The 20,369-nt window shown below is 45.0% G+C and overlaps 1 protein-coding gene across 1 annotated transcript in view; it reads left to right on the forward strand.

The window, feature by feature from the left end:
- ME3 (malic enzyme 3, NADP(+)-dependent, mitochondrial) overlaps positions 1-20,369 on the forward strand; it is a 216,336-nt gene that overhangs the window by 188,261 nt on the left and 7,706 nt on the right. Inside the window, exons 7-10 of the mRNA XM_011984908.1 lie at positions 2,949-3,058; positions 17,828-17,925; positions 18,226-18,339; positions 19,981-20,086. Coding sequence (XP_011840298.1) covers positions 2,949-3,058; positions 17,828-17,925; positions 18,226-18,339; positions 19,981-20,086 — 428 coding nt within the window. The remainder of the gene's footprint in view (positions 1-2,948; positions 3,059-17,827; positions 17,926-18,225; positions 18,340-19,980; positions 20,087-20,369) is intronic.

The raw sequence follows: 20,369 nt of genomic DNA on the forward strand, positions 1-20,369 counted from the left end.
CAGTGGAAGGAAAGGACATAGAAGGAAAGGTTGTGGTCAGAGACTGAGATGGGATAGTGTGAAATCCTAGAGTAGGAGTAGTTCCTGGTGATAAAAGGTTCAGGAAGCAGCCAGGGGATGGGTACCTAAGACAGAGGAGTTCTGGGGGTCTTTAAATCCAGTGAGTTCTAGGAACTCTGAGTCCAGATTATTGGATGGGTGATTCACATGGTCTTTTATGCAATTCCAAGCTAGGATTAAAGTGACCTCAATTAATGAGGTTTTATTCTCTATTCCATCAAATTGCTCCATGGAAGGGAGGGGGGGTTTCTTATCTAAAACTGAATTAAATATAAATAATAATCATGCACTGAACAAAGGTATTTATTTATAATTGTTGCCTTATTTTTACCTCAGTGAGTGAATGGTGTTGTTGCTTAAAGGGGTGTGTGCGTGTGTGTGTGTATGTGAGAGAGAGAGACACACACACACATACACACACACACAGAGAGAGAGATTGAGAGAGAGAGAGAGAGAGAGAGAGAGAGAGACAAAACGTTCATCACATTGTTTTGTTGTCTGACCTTTTCAGCGTTTTAGCTCCAGGCCAGTTGTGGGGCAACACTGGGAATCTTGTAGAAATTATATATAGCAAAATGTCACCAGCAACCAAAGACATTCTGTTCCTCCCCACCCAGTCCAAATACTTGAAATTCACAATAAATTTTGGCTTGGTGAGCATGGCATTATATTTGTGCATGGGAGGTTTTATTTATCATTTCTATTCATAGTGCAAGGAAAAGAGGGCTGGATGGTGGGTGGGGAGACACAGTGAGCCCCCGACCCGACCTCCATTAGCATTTATTCTGTGATTGTGAATAAGAATTGTGGCCAGAATGGCATTTGTGTTTAGCATTTTACGGTCTAAAAATTACCCTCAGGCTTCAGTTAGTAATACTGTATTGTATAGTCGAAATTTGCTAAGAAAGTAGATCTTGAGTTTTCTTACCACACACAAAATAGTAACTATGTGAGGTGACGGATATGGTAATTAGCATGGTTGTGGTTATCATTTCACACCGTACACATATATCAAATCATCACATTGTATACCTTAAATATATGCAATTTGTATTTGTTAATTATGCCTCAGTAAAGCTGGAGGAAAACTTTACCCTCAGCTTTTAACCCTCACAACAGTTCACAGATGTTGGCCAAGCAGATATTGTTGTGCCCATTGACAGATGGGAAACTGAGGTAGAATAGAGAGGTGAAGTGACATGTGCAGGTAACTCAGTTGAATGTGGAGAGCCAGGTCTGGCCTATGGCCTTCTGACCCATGCCCAGCACTCTAAGCACTGGGCTGTGGCAAGTCACTGCCCCTGTGTTTTTGCCCCTGTAATGTGAATCCATCTCCCACTCCTTCCACCAACAGCCTTGACTAGCTAAGGTTCTGGAAGGACCATGACAGGAACAAATATTTGCCCACCCATTGGTATTTCTGCTGGATGGCGTAAGTCATGCACAAAATTATAAGGTTGGAAAAAATGTTTTGTGGGCCATTTCAGTGCTCCTCACGCCTTCATAGCCACCAACCTCATCAGAAAGATACCCCGAGAGCACAGGAAGCCCACCGAGCATGTGGCCCACCCACCCTCTCTAACAAGCTAATAAATCTTTCCACAGCTGGTCCCAAGCTGGTTCCAAGCCTATAAGTCACACTCAGTTGGAAGGGCAGGCCACTTCTACCTGTTACATGCCCTGACACCTCTTATGGATCAATCAGGACTTTTTTTTCTTGATGACATGACCTCAGATGCTGTTACTCAGTCACAAATTGACCCATGAGATGAAGCCTATTTTTATCCATGTATTAAGTAGTTTTTAATAATCCATACTACATTTGCTTCCAGAAAGGCTGAGGAACACAAACAAAACTATCAAACACCAGGATCAAAGAGCAAGAATGGAGTAAAGGGGAAATCTGTGTGCAGAAGCCCAGGCTGAGGTGGCCTGTTGCAAATGAGCAAAAACTTCACTCTCAGCTTCCTTTCAGGCAATGTTAAAAGGAAAAATAGGTTACAAAACTCTAACGAACTCAGTCATTTTTAAGGGAAGGCCATAAAATCTAGGAGGCAATGCTAGCATGGATTTTAAATAAGGCATATCAAGCATCTTAATGGCCATTGTCTTCACCCACAAGGCATTGTTTCTCAGGGTTCTCTGGGCTCTCAGAATCAGAACCATCTGGGGTGTTTGTTCAAAATGCAGGTTCCTGACCCCATCCCACACTCACTGAGTGAGACTCTGTGAGATGGGCCTGGTGACCTGCTTTTTAAACAAGGTCAGTCACTGATTCTTCTACACCTGCAAGTTGGAGAACAACTTCACCAAGATGTTAGTAGATGACAGTGTCTTATTGTAGTAGCCTTTCCTAACCATCTTTTCATCTTACCAGAGAACAATGCCTGGTGCCAGAGGAGTCTCTAGTGGAGGAACTCCAGGTGTCAGGGTCCAGCAAGAGAGATATTTGGAGGATACAGGGGCTCCCCACCTACTTGTGGTGGGGAAGCTGGTCTGTCTGCATGGGCTTGGATGTGGAGTGAGCTTTCTTCTGGGATCTCAGGTGGCCACAGGCTACAGAGAGGGCAGGCCCCTCCTTGGCCCTCTTGTCACTCCCAGGGCTGGCCATGGAAGCCATGGAAGCCACCAGCACAGCTTAGCTACAGTGATGCTGGCTTGGCTGGCCACCAAACCCAGGGTCCTACTCTCTCCCTTCACCATGCTCATCCATGATAGGGCAGGCAGAGCTCCAAGCCCAGGAGTCCAGTGGCAAAAACACAGATGAAGGAGCCATGCCACTTCCCACCCCTTGGCCTGCTCCTCCCCACCCCACGGTGCAAGCTGGGATCTGTCAGGGATCTGCCTCAGGGAGGCAATCATGGGTTTCTTCCTCTCCCTCCACACAGGTTTGGAATAAATTGCCTCATCCAATTTGAAGACTTTGCCAATGCCAATGCCTTCCGCCTGCTCAACAAATACCGCAACAAGTACTGCATGTTCAATGATGATATCCAAGGTAGGTTTCCACCCCACCTGATGAAGCCACAGGGGACTAACTTATATTCTCAAACCTCACTGGGATGCCAAAGGGGTGGGGAAGGGCTGTCACCTCATAGCTGGTTTGCTGCCAGCAGCTGTTGAAGAAAGAACATTCAACTTAGATTCAACTCCTACTTGGCTAATTCTTAATTCTTTGAATTCAGTTTCCCTTTTTACAAAATGAGGTAGGTAAGAATTATGTAATTTAATGTATGTAAGAAATTCTAAACAATACTGTAATTTACTAGCAAGTTAAATGTGAACCAGTCAATTCTCTGACCACAGTTTCATCATCTAGTCAATAGAGAGGATAACAACTGCCTTGAAAGAGCATGGTGAAAATTTACAAAGCTAATACTATAGAAAGTACTAACCCATAAAACTCATCAGACAAAGCATCAATCACCATAAAAATGGCCTTCCTCAGCCATAATAACTTGCTTTTAGGCTTTCCAAATATAAGGCGTGTCTCAGTCGGGAAGTCAGGACAATTCCTTTTCTGGTTTTGACTGAAGTGTTTGTTGCTCATAATGACCCTGAGAGAGACACTGACACCAGGAACCCAGAGCCTTCCAAAGTAAACATGAAGCAGCTTCTAGTTCAGGTTCCCTTTGGTCATCTATTCTGTGACCCAGAAATATCTGAAGGTGCTTGCTTCTTACTGTGGAGTTACCAGTGTCCGAAGCTGGAGTGGAAAGGGATTCATCTCACTTGATCTAGGAGTGCACAGGAAGGAGCATTGTGAGCTGTTCCTAGCATTTTGTAAAGTCCAAGAGAAACCTTGATGATTTTTTAACAAATGAAGTTTGCGAAGCAATCTTTTTAAACCAAAGATCCATGTCAGGTGGAAAGAATAAGTTGGCAAGAGACAGGTATTGGCCCTGGATTGTTAAAGGTTGGCCAACTTCTCATTTTACAGATGACTTCTCCAGAGGCCTGAAGAGGTCATAACTTTTCTTCAAGTGAGTCAGGGATAGATCTCAGAGAACTCAAACTCAGGTAATAATAGCTAAGATTAATCGCTGAATGCTTATTGTATATCGGGCTCTGTTCTAAGCACTGTACACTTTTAAACCGCTGAGACATTAGCATCTCTGTCTTATGAATGAAGACACTGAAACAGAAAAAGAGTAAGTAACTTTTATAGCCATTAAGCATAGAGTTGAGATTTGAGCCCAGGCATTCAGACTCTAAATTGCAGTCTATAACCATTCACCATGCCATTCCCAGGTCTTATATTACAAACTAAGTTGCCTTTTTTTCCCCATTATGGTCCATATTACAAAGTATAAGAAATGTGATAGATGATTTTTTGTATTTGTCATAAATTTTCAAGAGGCAAGATAGTACAGTTAGAACACACTATTAGAAAATTGAGTTTAAAATATATGACTTCAGTGCCTGAAGAGTGGGTATCCAGAGAGAGGGGAGACACAAAAGGAGAAAGCTGGGACGTGGCACTCCCTGCCAGCCTGTCTCCATTCTGTCTCTCCTTTACCCTGCTGTATAGACCTGGGACAGGCATTGGCTGAGCTAGGCCAGCCTCACCCACATAAGCCAGGACACAGCACAGATGGGACTGTGCAGTCCAGGAAGATGCGCTGGTAGAGGGAAGCATTTTCTCACTGTCCTCATTCACCTCAGTGTCAGACCAGCAGGTGGGAGTGTGCCTGTGGCCCTGAGGAAGCACCTGCCTGCTAGACCCTGACCGGCTCCCCAGCATGAATTCACCCATGAATCAGCAGAAGGACAGCCAGTCCCCTGAGCCCACCGGGCTGCCAAGGCCAGAGGGTGGAAGTGGAAAACAAGTCCACGCAGGCGGCACACCTGGTGCACAGCCTCCAGCTGTATAGACACACAGACAGCCACATGTGTATACATCCTCCTAAACACAGGCACAGGAACACAGCCAGGCCCTGCAGCCCCCCAGCCCCCATCCGCCCCTGCACTGCTGCCAGAATGTGCCTCGGAGATGAAAGTATCAGTCACCATGCCACCCTCTCTTCATGAGAAAGTTCGCACCCCGTCAGTGAAAATATAAGACTTCGGGATCTCTCCTCTGCTCTCTGCCCTTCCTTTTATTTTACTCCTCTTACCTCCTTACCTGCCATTTCTTTCTGTGTTTGAAAGCCCTGCTCGCCCTTTCCCATCATCTTTACCTGAGTAACTCCTACTCACCCTTAAAGACTCAGCTCCAGGGTCTCCTGCCCAGGGAAGGCCCATCAGTCTGATTTGGGTGTCCCTCAGGTGTTCCCCTCTGTCAGTTCTCTTACCTCATTGCACCCCAAAAGCCTGTAATGTATTGTCTGCCTTCCCAGAAGGCAGACTGGGGAGCTTCTGGAGGCAGGAACAATTGCCTTATCCATTCTTGTTCCCCAACTCCCAGCACTGCGCTTGCTACATGATAGACACCTAATAAATGTTTAAAGAATATACAAATGATGTCTACACACACAAACTGACATCCTCATAAGCACACTCACCTGTTCATGTGGGTGTGTCTACACTGGACGCCTGCCCCTGCAGCCTCTCTGTTGTCCAGGTCATCATTCATGTACAGCTGACCCTTGAACAAGGTGATGGTTACAGGTGCCAACACTCCACACAGTCAAAAATATGCATAACTTTTGCCTCTCCAGAAACTTAGCTACTAAGAGCCTACTGTTGACCAGAAGCCTTACTAATAACATAAAAATAGTGGATTAACACATAAATAGACTAGTATCTACCGCTATTTTATGTGTGCATGACATACTTCTTAATTTTTTTGATATTTCTAGGCTACACAGTTCATCTGTGAGTTTTTTCAAATTGTTAGAAACCTCCAAAATTTTAAAAAATATATGTATTGAAAAAATCTGCATATAAGTGGACTCACACAGCTCAACCCCACGTTGTTCAAGGACTGATTGCGCTCACACATAAATGCACCTCTGCACGTGCTCATACATAATCACATGTGTAACCCCACATGCAGACACAGGGAGCTGTTTGTTTTTAATTAAATCAATTCATTTGTTTACATTCATTGGTTTTTGCGTCTTGCCTCTACAGTCAATTTTGCTCCCAGGCAAAACCAAGTGGGATAGTTTTCTGGGTCCCAGAGCAAAGAGAAGAGGGATTTACCATTCTTTTGTCAGAAATTCAAGACTAAAGCCCTCAATCTAGAACTCATGAGGACAGCTGGCAAATAGTGCTGGAATGGCAGGAGCCCTATAAGAACCAGCCTTTGATCAGCTCAGCCTGATGTTTAGGTGTGACCATATCATTAACAACCATAAAGAGGTGGGCATGGGCATGCACCACCCAGATCCTCCTTCAGGGAAAGACTTGTTGCCCATCTGACAGCAGACTGTCAGCACAATCTGCAGAGCCTCAGAGAGAGCGAGCCACCTCGCCACCCCACCAGGAGCTGGCCTCACCAGTGATAAGGGAATATAAAGGCTTAACTATTTTAGCCCAGTGCAGGACAACTCAAGCTCCCCATGGAGTTGACTGAGGCTTTGGGGCCTGCATCACAGCTCAACTTCCCCTCAACCCATTCTGCTTCCTTCCCTTCCTTCCCACAAGGGCAATTCCTAAAAACATCCTGAACACTCCAGTATATCTCAGAATCTGCGTCCAGGGGACCCAAACTGTACCAAATAACATTTTGCATGCACATAGAACTTTAGGTTGAAAGTGCTTTTCATCCTCACTATCTTACAAGTGCCTGGCAACATCTCCCCCTCCCTCACTGGGGGACAAACACAGCTGTCCCATGTCACTAATGAGGAAACTGAAGCCTGGGGGTTAAAGGTTGCTCACGGCCACACTGCCAGACAGACACAAAGCTGGAACTGGAACCCCATTATGTCTGACTTGGAATTCTCCACTCTCTCCATAGCATCAGGCTGCCTGTTGCTCCTGCACGTGTGAGGTGGTGGAGGGTATCTTCTTGTTAAGGATGAAATTCCAGACCCTGCTGGAACAGTGCGGTTGTCGCTGCTTCGTGGCATCCTGCTGCTCTCATCCTGTCCTCCCTATCGTTCCCATTCCTTCCTCTAACTTCTACAGAATGCAGACCTGAAGATGAGGCCCACGGTCCCAAGCTGGTTAGGGATGAGTCCAGACCAGAAGCCTGTGATGTGTGTTCTCATTGTTAAATGGACAATGAGAAGACTAGTAAGGAATTCCAGTACTAATGAGTCAACACAGAAGATACAGTCCATGCTGGAATTGTCCCCCTTTATCTCCAAATACAAAGTAAGGAGCAATGCCACTTAAGACTACAAGCCATGCTCATAATGGGAGAGGAGCACCTCCATGCACAGAACCACAGAAGGTTGGGAGTGAAGGGGCGAGAGGGAGTGTGGGAGGGAGAAGGAAGCAATGCAGAATCACAGTTGTAAACAGAAACCAAATCACACCGCACGTGGGAGCTGGAGACAGATTCTCAGAATCTTCTTGGGAACCACACATGGAGGGGGCTGGAACCGAGCGACTCACATGAAAATGAGACTAGGGTCATGCTACCTACTCTGACACCAGCCTAGCCTTACATCCTCAGTGGATAGACAGAATTAAATCCTCGAAAGCTCCACTCTACTGACCTCCCAGAGGGCAGGGCCATGCCTGGTGCAGATAGGAGCCCAGGGCACATTATTTGACTGTCTCCCAACCACTGTACCATGTGCTCAGAATCACTGACTCCACAGGGCTGGGCCTCTGGAGCCCCAGCACTTGAAGGAAAGAGAGATCGCCAGGGCTTCTGATCATCTTTGCCTCCCACCCCAGCTCAGACCCACATAAAGCCTCGGCCCAGGCCCAGGCTGGTCCTTGGTGATCAGAGCCGCCAATGCACTGACTTGTTGCTGGCAGCCTCTCAGGAATTTTGGAAAAGGCGGAGGCTCAGGTGACTTTTGTTGTTTCAGCTGGGACCAGAGAAGCATCTCTGCTCTTAGGGAGGAAAGAAAGGCCTACAAGGGGAAAGGAAGTGGGAATGGTCACGCTGGGGACAGGGGAAGGAAGAAGAGCCACACAAAGGGCCAGGTCCAGGGTGCTGCTGGCCCAGTTTCTGTGGGTCTCTGGCCTCCATGTGCAAGCTGACCACACAGCATGGCTGGAGCCAGGAAAGCCCCACTGGCTCATCAGCTCTGCAGCATCCTCCACCTGGCCAGCCTTCACTGGACCTGCCTTGCCCACCAATCCTGCTAAATCTCCAGGCCAGACAGCACATCAAGGTTCCTGTGTGTTATGTTAGGCTAGTAGCACCCCCTGTGAGCCCAATGCTTAACAATCAGGCATTGCACCAAGACAAGCCTAGGTCTGAATCCCCATTTTCCTGTTTTGTGGCTTTGGCCAAGTGGCTGAAATTCTCAGTGCCTTCCTTTCCTTATCTGTAAAATGGACTTAACAGTTTTAACAGCCATAACTGCTCATCAGCTAGTACCACCAGAATGGTCAGGGTGCTTTTATAAGGCCAGCATCTGTTATGGTTGGTTGTAGTATATGCCAATTCCTTGATAAGCATTTCCAGCACCCATTTATGGCACTGAATTGTTGTAAGGATTGCAGTGATGTATAGGTAGGGACAGGCACATAGCAGTACTCAGTTCATGGTACCTATTACTAAAATCTCTGATGCCTAGTAGGCTCCTGACACATAGATATGGGAGGGAAGAAGGAAAGAGGAGACTTAAGGAAGATAATTTGGTGGAGGTGAGGAGAGGGCCACATGTGAGCACAGGACTGGGGAACTCTGGGGAGAAGAGAGGCAGGACCCCACCTCACTTTTCTCCCCTTTTCCCCATATACCCTGTTATTCCAACCCATTGTATTAGTCACTCTTCTGTGAGTTTTCTGCCAACTCCATGATTTTGAATGTGCTGGTCCCTCTGCCTAGAATTCTCTTTCTGTTCTTCACTACTTTCTGTTTGTCCATAAAGGCTCATTTCACTTTCCCCAGGATAATGCACCCAGGGCCAAGCCACAGACTCTAAATGATCGCACTCTTCCCCAGGATCTGGGAGTGACACTGGACAGTGGTCACCCACTTTACAGAATGCTTCAAAGTTCCCCAGGGAGAGGAGTGGGGCTCTCAGCCAAGAAATGCAAAATACATCCCTGGAAGATGATGACCTTGTTGGAGCGGGAAGGTATAGGGGACTTTGCATAGGCTTCAGATGCCACAATAAGGAAGAGGCAGACAGGCAGGAATGGCTCATCTCTGAAGACTTCGTGCAGCTCGTTTGTCTTGTTTACAAGATGCCAGGGATTATTTCCAGCTGTCGGGGGTCACCTGCCCTCTCTGTCACCCACCACCACCACTACACACACTGAGTAGCAGTTCTAGGCCTTTCCTTGATCCCTCCTCCTGCAGTAAAACTTCTCCTGGTCTCTTTAACCTTTTCTCTCCCCTGTTCCCAAAGCCTTCCTTTTCACTAAGTCCTGTGTTCTGAGGCTGTTCTTCACTTCCAGGGCTGTCCCTAGTCCTGAAGTTCATGTGGATCTCGTGTATCTGGCTCCTCCGAGACCTCCCCTGTTAGCTGCTGCAACAGTCAAAACTTCAGAGAAGTCAAGAAGATGATCATTATTCCTTCGGGTTCCTTCCAAATTGTGGCAAAATACGCCTAACCCTACCTTCTCCATGGGCCAGGGAACTGCCCTCTAGAGAGTCCAGGAGCTCCAGAAAATTCCCTTATGACACAGAAATTGCAGAGAAGTAGTCTAGAAGGCCTTTGCTTGGTGTCCAATAAAGGGGAACCTGAATTTTTGGAACACTTGTGCTGGCAACTCCTTGAGAGTTTTATTTGAGAACAAGACTTTTATTTGTCTTTATTTATTCAAAGCCTAGTCCAGAGAAGGCCCAGAACAAACACTCAGCACATACTAATGAATAAATGAATGGCAGTAGCTACCGTAGAAATGTAATTCTTATGGATCATGGAAGCAGGTGTGGCCTCATAGCAGAGGTTGTTCTGTCCCAATAGGAACCCAGACCTCCAAAGCCACCGTGGCCAGACCCTGACAGAGCCTAACTCTATCCTTCTTGCTGCCTGGGTCAGAAGTCTTCCCTTATCTGATAAAGAGTAAATTCTTTCCTCCAATAATCTGTTGTTCAGCATGGAAACTCCTTTAACGTTGTCAAATCTGACTATTAAAAGCAGAAACTACATTTTCAGCATGTCCTTTTGTGCTATTTCCTGAACCTACAACCTCAAGTACTCAGTTGGCAGGAAATGTAATTATAGAAAGCTCCCTCTGAAAAGAAAACTTTTTCTTTCATCATGAATAGGAATAACCAGTCACACTTTCAGCTGCCCATGGCATTTATGGGCACAAGCCATGTTCCAGCATATCCCTGGACCCATGGGCTTCTCAAAGTGCTTACCTTGAAACAGCTAAGTAGCTTCCTCTCCAGTTTTAAATCCCTAGTGCATAGCCCAAGAGCACCCCAAAAATGCAGATAACTTTATTTGCCAAACTTTGTAATTTGGAGCTTAAGAACCACTGTTTCTCCTCTTGAGTTCTAGCCTGTAGTTAGAACAGCTTGCTACCTCAGAGGATGGCCTCAGAGCAGGATGCCAGGGAGGAGAGCAGGGAGAATTAGCCAGTGAGGTACCCAATGAGTGTGGGGTTCCAGAAGCCAAGTGCAGAAATAGTTTCCCAAAGGAAAGAATGGGCAACAGTACCAAATGCTGCTAAGAGATCAAGAAAGAAGAAGGCTGAGAATTGATTACTGAATTTGGTCACCTGGAGGTACTTGGGGACCCTGACAAGAGATGGGTCAGTCATTTGATTGGACTGGGTTTCATGGGGACCAAGGAGGAAGGAATTAGATGTAATTAATATATTCAGCTCTTTAGAAGAGTTTGGCTATAAAGGAGAGTGAGAAATAGGGTGGGACACATAGGGCCAAGGGAGGGCTTTTTAAAGATGGAAGTTTTACAGTGTATTTGTATGCTGATGAGAATGATACAGTAGAGAGGGCAAAATTGAATATGCAGGCAATAGGAGTGGGAATAACAGGAAAAGTAGGCAAGAATGATGGGATCCAATAGACAAGTGGTGCTTTAGCTAGGAGCAGGGAGGCATCGATGGTAACAGGGGGAAAGGCAAGTACGTGGACATGGAGGCAGTGGGTCTGAAGACTTGGTGGTGATAGGATTCAGAAGTTCTGTCCTGATTAGTTCTATTTCCTTTGAGCCTCACTCTCCACTTTTAAGGGCAAAAAATAGGAGCACAGTGGTCCCTACTTCATGGAGTTGTTGGGAAGATTGAGCCAATGCTGTGCTGGTAAGCACACAGCACAGAGCCAAGGCCACAGTAAGAGTGATCAATAAATGGCAGCTGACCTTGCATCCTTTTATTGTAATGTGTGACTGTTTCCCATCAGATTTCCCATTGTTTTGAGTTCCCCTCCCCTTCCAGAGGTACAGCTGAATGTTGACATCTACTGCCTAAGTTCACTTCCCTCTGCCTCTGCTAACACCCTGCTCCGTCCTTCCCCAGAGAAACCCCATAACACCTCTCCTGCTGCCTTCAACTATAGTCAGGAAGGGCTGTCCGAGCAGCAGAGATCGGGAAGGGATGGAAGCAAACCTAGGAAGGAAACCCCCAGGTCTCCCTGCTTTGGGTGACTGACAGGGCCAAGCCACCTTTCTCTGTCAGTTTCCTCATTTGTACAGCTGTTAAATGCCATTATCTCCAATCCCCATCCAGCACTGAATTTCTGTGAGTAACCCCAGTTATTCAACCTGCAAATAACCCCAGAAGACAGTTGACATCCAAAAAGAAAAAGACCCATCCAGAGTGTAGTGTCTGGGGGATCATCTCTGATGGAATACCTTTGGCGCCATCTGGTGGCATATGCTTTGCGCAACACCTCCTTTCAGGGAGGCAAAAGGCTGTCCTGAAACAGACTCTGAAGAGCAGAAAACTCCCTCTAGCCAATGGCAGGAAACTAATACCTCACCTAGAGAGGCCATCTAGTTCAGTGCATCTCAAACTTGAATGGCATACAAATCATCTGGAGATCTTTTCGAATACAAATTCTGACTCCGTAGAACTGAAATGAAAGAGGGTTTTATGGGCAGAGAGTAAGAAGTATGGAGTTATTTGCAGGGAGGCAGAGAAAATGGGGAGTTCGACATAATAAATGAACTTTGGAGAAAATTAAGGACAAAGGGGATGTGGAGATTTCAGGAGAGGGTCATACAATTCATTTCTCCTCGCCCTCTCTTTAAGTGATTTAAATACTTATTTAAATTGCTTGTTGATACTTTCTTGGATGTCAGCTTGGTGTTTCTTGTGAATGCAGTACAGTCCTGAGCCTGACCATGATACAGCTCAGCTTCATTCAGGTTACATTCAGGTTAGATGAAAAAGTAGATATGGGAAAAGGAGGGGTGGTTAAGGATGCCTGGGGTAGCAAGGAATGTCTTGCTGATCATTTGGGCTGAGTCTTAAGGAATAATGAACTGCAAAAGGGTCTTCTAGATAGGGAGAATAGCAGGGAAATGTACATAAGCATAAACATGCATGGTATGTTTAGGCAACAATGAATAATGCTACTGGTACATGGAGTACACGGGGAGGCACTGCAGAGGTGAGCTGATACTGATAAGTTACTTTTCTGTACATAAACTAACAAAAAGTATGTAATGAACAACTGTTTTATAATAGCCATCACACTTGCAATCATTTAGTAATTTCTTTCCTTACAAACAGAAATGAGCTTGGTCTATTTTGTTACTATGGTATCCTCAGTACCTGAGCCTGGTTCATAACTGATGCTCAAAAAATAAATGAATGTAACAATTTCCAGGGATCTCTGACTACCCACTGTGTTCTACTGTTTTGTGCCCAAATTTTCATAAACTGGGAGTTCCCTGATGGCAGGGATCATGTCTGATTCATCTCCGTCTTCCACAGTGCCTGGCATGGTGCCTGTCACTTTCTAGGCCCTCAGAAGGTGCACAATACATACTTTGGGGACCATGGGAAGGATGTTAGGAAGTCCCAGTATCCTCAGCCCTGTCCCTGTGACACTGCCAACAGTTCAACACTCCCTCTAGGTAACAGCTGTGTGAAGACAGGGGTGCCTGCACCCCATCTTCTGACAAGTATGATCCTGCATAGAGTCCCACCTTCTGATGTCCACAATGATGAATGTGCACTTATTGGCCACCAACTGTTTGCTGTACCCCCATCTCAGCCACTGAGCCAAGTATAAATCTAGGAGAAGGCCCACCCCAGAGCTAGCAAAAAATAAGCCACCTAGAAAACTGGAAACAGAGAATATAGAAAATTCACTCATACCCCCACCCTGCAACCATCAGTATTTTGTAAGTTCCTTCTGGATTCTATGTGTGTGATACATTACAATTAGAATCATCATATGCATACCATTTAATGTTCTCTTCCTTCCAGCCAACTCAATGGAACAAAGGTTAGTGCTTAAGCACACAGGTCCTAGAGCTTGAGTCCCTGGATTCACATCCTGGCTCTCTTATATGATCTTGTACAGTTCAGCAAACCATACCTTATTTTCCCAATCTGTAAAATGAAGATGGCAACAATGAGGATTAAATAAATAACTGTCTTCATGTTAAGACATATAAAGTACTTGGAACAATATCTGATGTTAGTGACTAGCTTCATAGCATTTTCCATGTTGCTGCATAATATTCATGATGATCATTTTTAATAGCTATAAAACAGTCTACTGTGTCTACCCTGGCTACTTTACTTAATCATTACTCCTTTGTTAGATGTGTAGGTTATTTCCAGCCATTCTGTATTAAAAATAACACTGTCATAAATATCCTAGTATATACATTTTGGATTTTTCCATATATAGATTCTCAAAAGTAGAAGTATAAGGTCAAAGGGCAAACATATTTTATGCCTTTGCTCTAGATGGGGAAACAGTTCTCCACAAAAGATTGTAGCACTTCAAAATACAAAGGATATTGGGACATTTTACTTTTCATTCCTCCCTCACCAGTCATAGATGACAACTTTTTTTTTAATTATCCAAATGTAATAAGCCACAAATAGTCCTATTTTAATTTCCTTTTGTTTTGTTTTGTTTTGGTTTCACCATCGTGGGGGCTTAGCATTGCTGATTGTGATTACTTTATTGTGAGCTCTCTGTATCAGTCTATACCACTTGCTTTAACAGAGAACACTTAATATTTTAAAAAATGTTAATTGTCTATTAAAGAATTCAAAAGCCAAAAAAGAAACACTAAGGACCTGCTACGACTCCTGAGGCTAAGGGAACAAAGGAAAGAGGAGGTGGCAGTTAGTGGCATTGGTGTCACTTAGTGGCAGCTATGAGGCTAGTTCTCTCAGTGATGGCCAAACTGCAAACTGCGTTCAACTTCTGCTTCAAGAACAAACTGCTGCCGGGGAGTTGAAGAACTAAGGCTGTGGGGCTGGCAGATTTAGCAAAACCAAATGCAGAACACTCAGTTAAATTTCGGTGATAGAAACAAATAATTTTTAGTGTATTTATGCTCATATTGCATAGGACATACTTATACTAAAAAAAACTTGTTGTTTATCTAAAAATCAAATTTTACAAAGTGTCCTACATTTTACCTTGCAATCCTAACAAGACGGATGATGCTGGGGGAGGGGGGAACACATTATCCCCCTCATCTAGCCTTTGTCTCCCTCTAGCACCTACTATTGGCAGAGCCCAGCATAGAGCAAGTTGGCAAAGCTGAAAAGTGGTTTGCAGACAAAGCAGTGTAAAGAAGCTGAGAAACAATTACCCAATAATTGGTACAGTCCACCCTTCTGGCTATTCAGCATCCACATACACTGTCTGGCACATATGTACTGCCACATAACAAAAACAACTCTGGCCAGGTATGGTGGCTGACGCCTGTAATCCCAGCAGTTTGGGAGGTCAAGGCTGGCAGATCACCTCAGGTCAGGAGTTCGAGACCAGCCTGGCCAACATGCCAAAACCTTGTCTTTACTAAAAATACAAAAAATTAGCTTGGCATGTTGGTGGCTGCCTGTAATCCCAGCTACTTGGAAGGCTGAGGCAGGAGAATTGCTTGAATACAGGAGGCAGAGGTTGCAGTGAGCTGAGATCATGCCATTGCACTTCAGCCTGGGTGACAGAGTGCGATTCTGTCTAAAATTAAAAAAAAAAAAAAAACTTCTAACAAAATGCCTCACAACATTTAACTAGTTTTCCAACAAATGAAGACATTCTCACCTTCTCTCCGACATGGGGATAGACGATGTCCCAACAGACATTTTAGTCAGCTCTGGAAGATAGTCACGCTATCCACCTCTAAGCAGAATTAATAGCTCATAAAATTCAGTCACATTTGAAAACTCTGTTATCTAAAGACTAACATGTGGACTTAACCTCCAACAGAACTTATATAAAATAATAGGGAGGAGAAGGGAGAAGAAATTAGCTCATGTATACCATTATATATAGTCACATTATGATCAAGGAAGAAAAATATGCATGGCTGCTATATTCCTTGTTTCTGTAACCAGTCATGATGTCAAAGATGACTTTTGTAAATTTTTTCTTCAACCTTCCGTTCCATGTTTTCTTGTCCTCAGACAGGACCTCAGGTGGCCGGGATTCTTCACCCAGTAGAGTGACCCAAACCTTCATTTCTGAAGGATCTGAATCCTCCATAGGCCTGAATCTCCTTAGTTGCAATAGTATTTATTAATATTTGCTATTGAGCATGGAAATATGAAGATACTCCCCTAGAAGACTCCCCTAGGCTTCAGACATAGTCCTCCTTGTCCTCACTGTCCCTTTGATTATCAGGATGAATCACAACAGCCAGAAAAGTAATCCCCTTCTTTGCCCACTTATTTAGCGGCATGAAGAGCCCCAGCTAGCCAGGGAGCTGTTTCAACTCCCAATTCAATAGAACCATGTCATAAATCCTAATGGAAGTATTTCCTTCTTGGCAACTAAGACCTCCAATCCAGTAGGGCACAAAATTAAAGAGACAGGAAGCAAAAATTCTGTACGTGGGTTATTAGGTGAAATGGTGAGAAGAGCCACTCCCATTTCTACCCCGCAATTTCTAGACCCATACATTTTGGCTATGAGAGAAAAACACAATGTCTTGCTTGCTAAGTCATCATACATTGCATCCCATAAAAGAGAAGCTCATTATCTCCATAAGGTGTTGCTTCGACTTAAGTTTTAAGTAATTCTTCAGTAGGCCATTCTACTGATCTACTAAGCCTGCTGCTCCTGAGTGGCTGAGCACAAGTTAAGACCAGTGAATTTCATGGCATGAGCATATTGCTGCCCATCTTTTACTGTGAAGTAAACTCCTTGATTAAAAGCCTTGCTGTCTGTAATATATCTGGATGACAAACTGGTATTTCAAACATCCATAAATGATGGTGCTGGCAGAAGCATTATAGACAAGGAAAGAAATCCATATCCAGAATGTATATCTGCTCCAGTTAGGACAGATTTCTTTCCTGTCCATGATGGGAGCAGTCCAGTGTAATCATCCTGCCACCAGGTGGATGGTCCCCCCAGGGAACGGTGCCCATCAGGAGCTCAGCATTGTTCTCTGTGTTTGACAGGTTAATCATTCAACAGTAACAGGCCAGCTTGGTAAGATGAAGCCCATGCATAGCCTCCATCCTTACCACCATGGCTGTTTTATGCATAAGTCCATTAAGCAAACCCTGGGTGACTAAAGAAAGATGCTGTCTCACATACCCAGGTCATGCCATTTTGTTCACCTGATTATTGAAAGACTGTTTTCATCATGTCCTTCGATAAACTCTCACATGGGGCACAAATATCCTCTTACTCTGTATCTATCCCAAGAGGTCCATCACCTACCTTTTCCCCAGACCTCCTTATCACCAATCTTACTATTTTGTTCTTTCCAAGTCCCTGACCATCCAGCTAAACCATTAGCAACTGCTCATGAATCAATGTAGTGCTAACCATCCCTTGGACCAAAGCATACAACTAAATTTACCACATGAAGTCATGTCCACTGTCCTTCACCATTACCTTTGAAGGCTACCTTTTACTGGGGCTGTGAAGCTGCCACCACCTTACACTTCTAGTTGGTACCAGCATATTATTCACAACAACTTGTAAACCAAGTCCAAGTTTTTTCTCCTTGGTCAGCTACTCTTAAGGAATCCCCAATGAGGCCTTAGATGTGGATTCAGGGAAAAGTCATGTAGCAGTGGTTCAAATGAATCTGAGCCACCTACTCATATGACTTACTTATTCCTTCCAGACATACTCAAGCCATTTGATGATGGTGTGTGACCAGACACACCCAGCCTTATGACTTGGTGGATAAGATACGCAGCTCAGGCCATATGGTCATTTAATGTCACATGGCCAGGTTGTGTTCTCATTTTTTTAAATGTTTTTATGCATTTAGCGCTTATATAATTCTGAGAGGCTCGTGCTTTTTTTGTCTTCCATTATATTTATCATTTTCTTTATGAATGATGGTGGTAGCAGCACCTGGCTATCTGATCCCATCTTATGGGGTCAAGTAACAAACCAGGAGCTGTTTCTCAACTTCAACAACAAAAAAAGTTATCTGCAAAAAAGAGCATGGATTTGCACCAAAACTTGCATGCCTACAGGGCATAAGGGCTAAGAAAAGTTGCCTGTTCCTCCACAGGTCCAAGGTGTGGGGAACTCTGCCAAGGGTCTTCTCTTGGGAGCTGGGGGCCTGTGGCCAGAGGTTGATCTCAGGCCACTCTGTTTCAGGCACAGCCTCCGTTGCTGTGGCAGGGATCCTGGCTGCTCTGCGAATCACCAAGAACAAGCTTTCCAATCACGTGTTTGTTTTCCAAGGTGCAGGCGAGGTAGGTGGCATTAAGGGTTTCTTTTGTTGCTCCAGGAAGAGAATAAGAATGGATGGAAGTATATCAAAAAAGGGAGGCCTTCTGGGGTTCTGAAGAGAGGAAGCAGAACAGACATATTGTGATCATTGCAGCTGCCTAGGCTCTGACAATTGGGTGTCTCAAGACAAGGACTTAATTGGGCCTCCTGGGAGTCATGGAGGTGGGGGAAAGAAGAGGGGGTCATTATGGTGAGACATCAGATAAAAATGTTCAGCAGCTGTTTGCCCTGTGTCTGAACATCCACCCTATGGTACCTTCCAGGCAGCTATGGGCATTGCCCACCTCCTTGTCATGGCCCTAGAGAAAGAAGGTGTACCGAAGGCAGAGGCCACAAGAAAGATCTGGATGGTGGACTCTAAAGGGCTCATTGTCAAGGTACTGTCAGTCTGGAGACCTGGAGGTTTCCTGACACCTTACAGCTTCCAGGAACTGGACTGGAAGAGGTCCCCAAGAAGTAAACTGCTCAATCAGAATAGAGAGCAAAACGAGGGCAATGGCCTAAACTCCAAAGCAGAAGATTCATCCCTAAGTAGCCTTAATTGTTTCTGTCCAAAAGTTTGTGCAAGTGTGTAGATGTGTACCCCTTTAGTCTTGTCCCCCACCACTTCCTGACTTGCACTAGCCTCCAGCCACATTAAATCATAGTTTCCAAAAGCAGCCTGCTCTCTGTCTTTCACAACTTTACACATCTTGTTATTCTGCCTGAATTGCTTTCCTCCGTTTTTCCACATGCCAACTCTCAACCCTTAACCCCTTCCCAGTTTCCTCCTTATCTTCTGATAGTGCTCAAATGTTACCTCCTCCAAAAAGCTTATTTCCTGCATCTATGCTCCATACATTGTACTTACCACACTGTACAGAAGTTGTCCCTTTCCAGTTTCCCCACTAGACTACAGTCTTGATATCAACGCCTGGCACATAGTAAGTGCATAATTAATGTGTGAGGCATGAATGGAAGAATGAATGAGAGAGAAATAGTCCAGCTTCCAGCTAGCATGTGTTGAGAGACACAACTGAAGGACCCCTCCGTTAGAGCTATACTTGGTGCTTTAATTCCCAGAATTTCACTAACATAGAGTGTCAGTGAGAGACAAAAAATTATGGCAGAGACGGGAAAAGGGGAAGTGCATAAGGACATTGACCAAGAATGGCAGAGATCCTCAGCATAACTGACCTTCTTATTGTTCCATATGGGGCCAGATTTCTTCTGGAAGGAACTTAGCCTTGGAGATTCCTCTTCCCATCCCCACGTCTTTCCAGAGCATAATCTGGCCACAGGTGTAGGCTGCCAGAGACTGCCACTCTTCCCTCTTATCCATCTTTCAACATCATTCTTCTCACTCCATCAAGCTCAACCCTAGCCAAGGAGCTCTCAAAGCTGACATCTTTGCACTGGTTCCTATGAGGCCAGCTAACCCAAAGAAGTCATCAGAAGCATCTGAACCCATTTACCAGCACTTATGCCAGCCTGTCACCCACCCACTTCCATTTGAAGAAATGTGAAGAACTGGAGCTGTTTGGGTATGGCCAGTCATTCTAAGACCTTCCTGGAGCTTAGTTTAGTATTATTCACAGAGGAATTAATGGCTTTTATAAGCATATTCAAATAAGCTCCCTGACCCTGGGTGGCACAGGTCCCCATCCCTCAACTGAGCTTGGGTGGTGGGTGCCTTGGGCCAAAGGGTCTCGGTGAGACTCAGGCATTGCCCGAAAGCCTTTCTCTCCTGGCCCAGGAAGCCAGAATCCTAACAGCTCAAAGAAATTCTTTATGGATTCTCCATATGTGGTTTGGGTTAAAGAAACGTGCACACACACACACACATCCCACTCTCACACTTAGGTCCCACCATGGGTTCTGCCAGGAAATGTAGTCAAGAAGATGGGCCCCAAAACATCTGACAGCTCAGACCAAAGCATGGGGCTCAGCAGGAAATGCTCTCAGAGTTTCCAAATGCATCTGTACTCCTGCCCAACAGGCCATCATGACCACAGCTGCTCTGTGTTCTTTTCCTATAGGGGAGGAGCCACCTGAACCATGAAAAGGAGATGTTTGCCCAAGACCATCCTGAAGTGAACTCCCTGGAGGAGGTGGTGAGGCTGGTGAAGCCCACAGCCATCATAGGTAGGAGGAGGGAGGGTACCCACTGCCCAGCCCAGCTAACCCTCTTGACTTGCAGATGGAGAGACAGAAGCTCAGCCAGGAAGCCTAAGTAACCCATGGAAACAGCTATTTCCCCTATCCCAAGTGCAATTCAATGCCACAAACTGTTATTGAGTGGCTACTATATAGAAACCATAGAACTAAGGCACCAGAGTTAGGGCTCAATGATGCAGAAATATACAATACAATGAAAAAGTGCAAGGCTGGTCTCTCTCTTTCTCTTTCTTTTTTCTCTTTCTCTTTT

The sequence above is a fragment of the Mandrillus leucophaeus genome, unplaced genomic scaffold, assembly GCF_000951045.1.
Source record: "Mandrillus leucophaeus isolate KB7577 unplaced genomic scaffold, Mleu.le_1.0 Scaffold276, whole genome shotgun sequence".
In the NCBI taxonomy this organism is placed as follows: Eukaryota; Metazoa; Chordata; class Mammalia; order Primates; family Cercopithecidae; genus Mandrillus; species Mandrillus leucophaeus.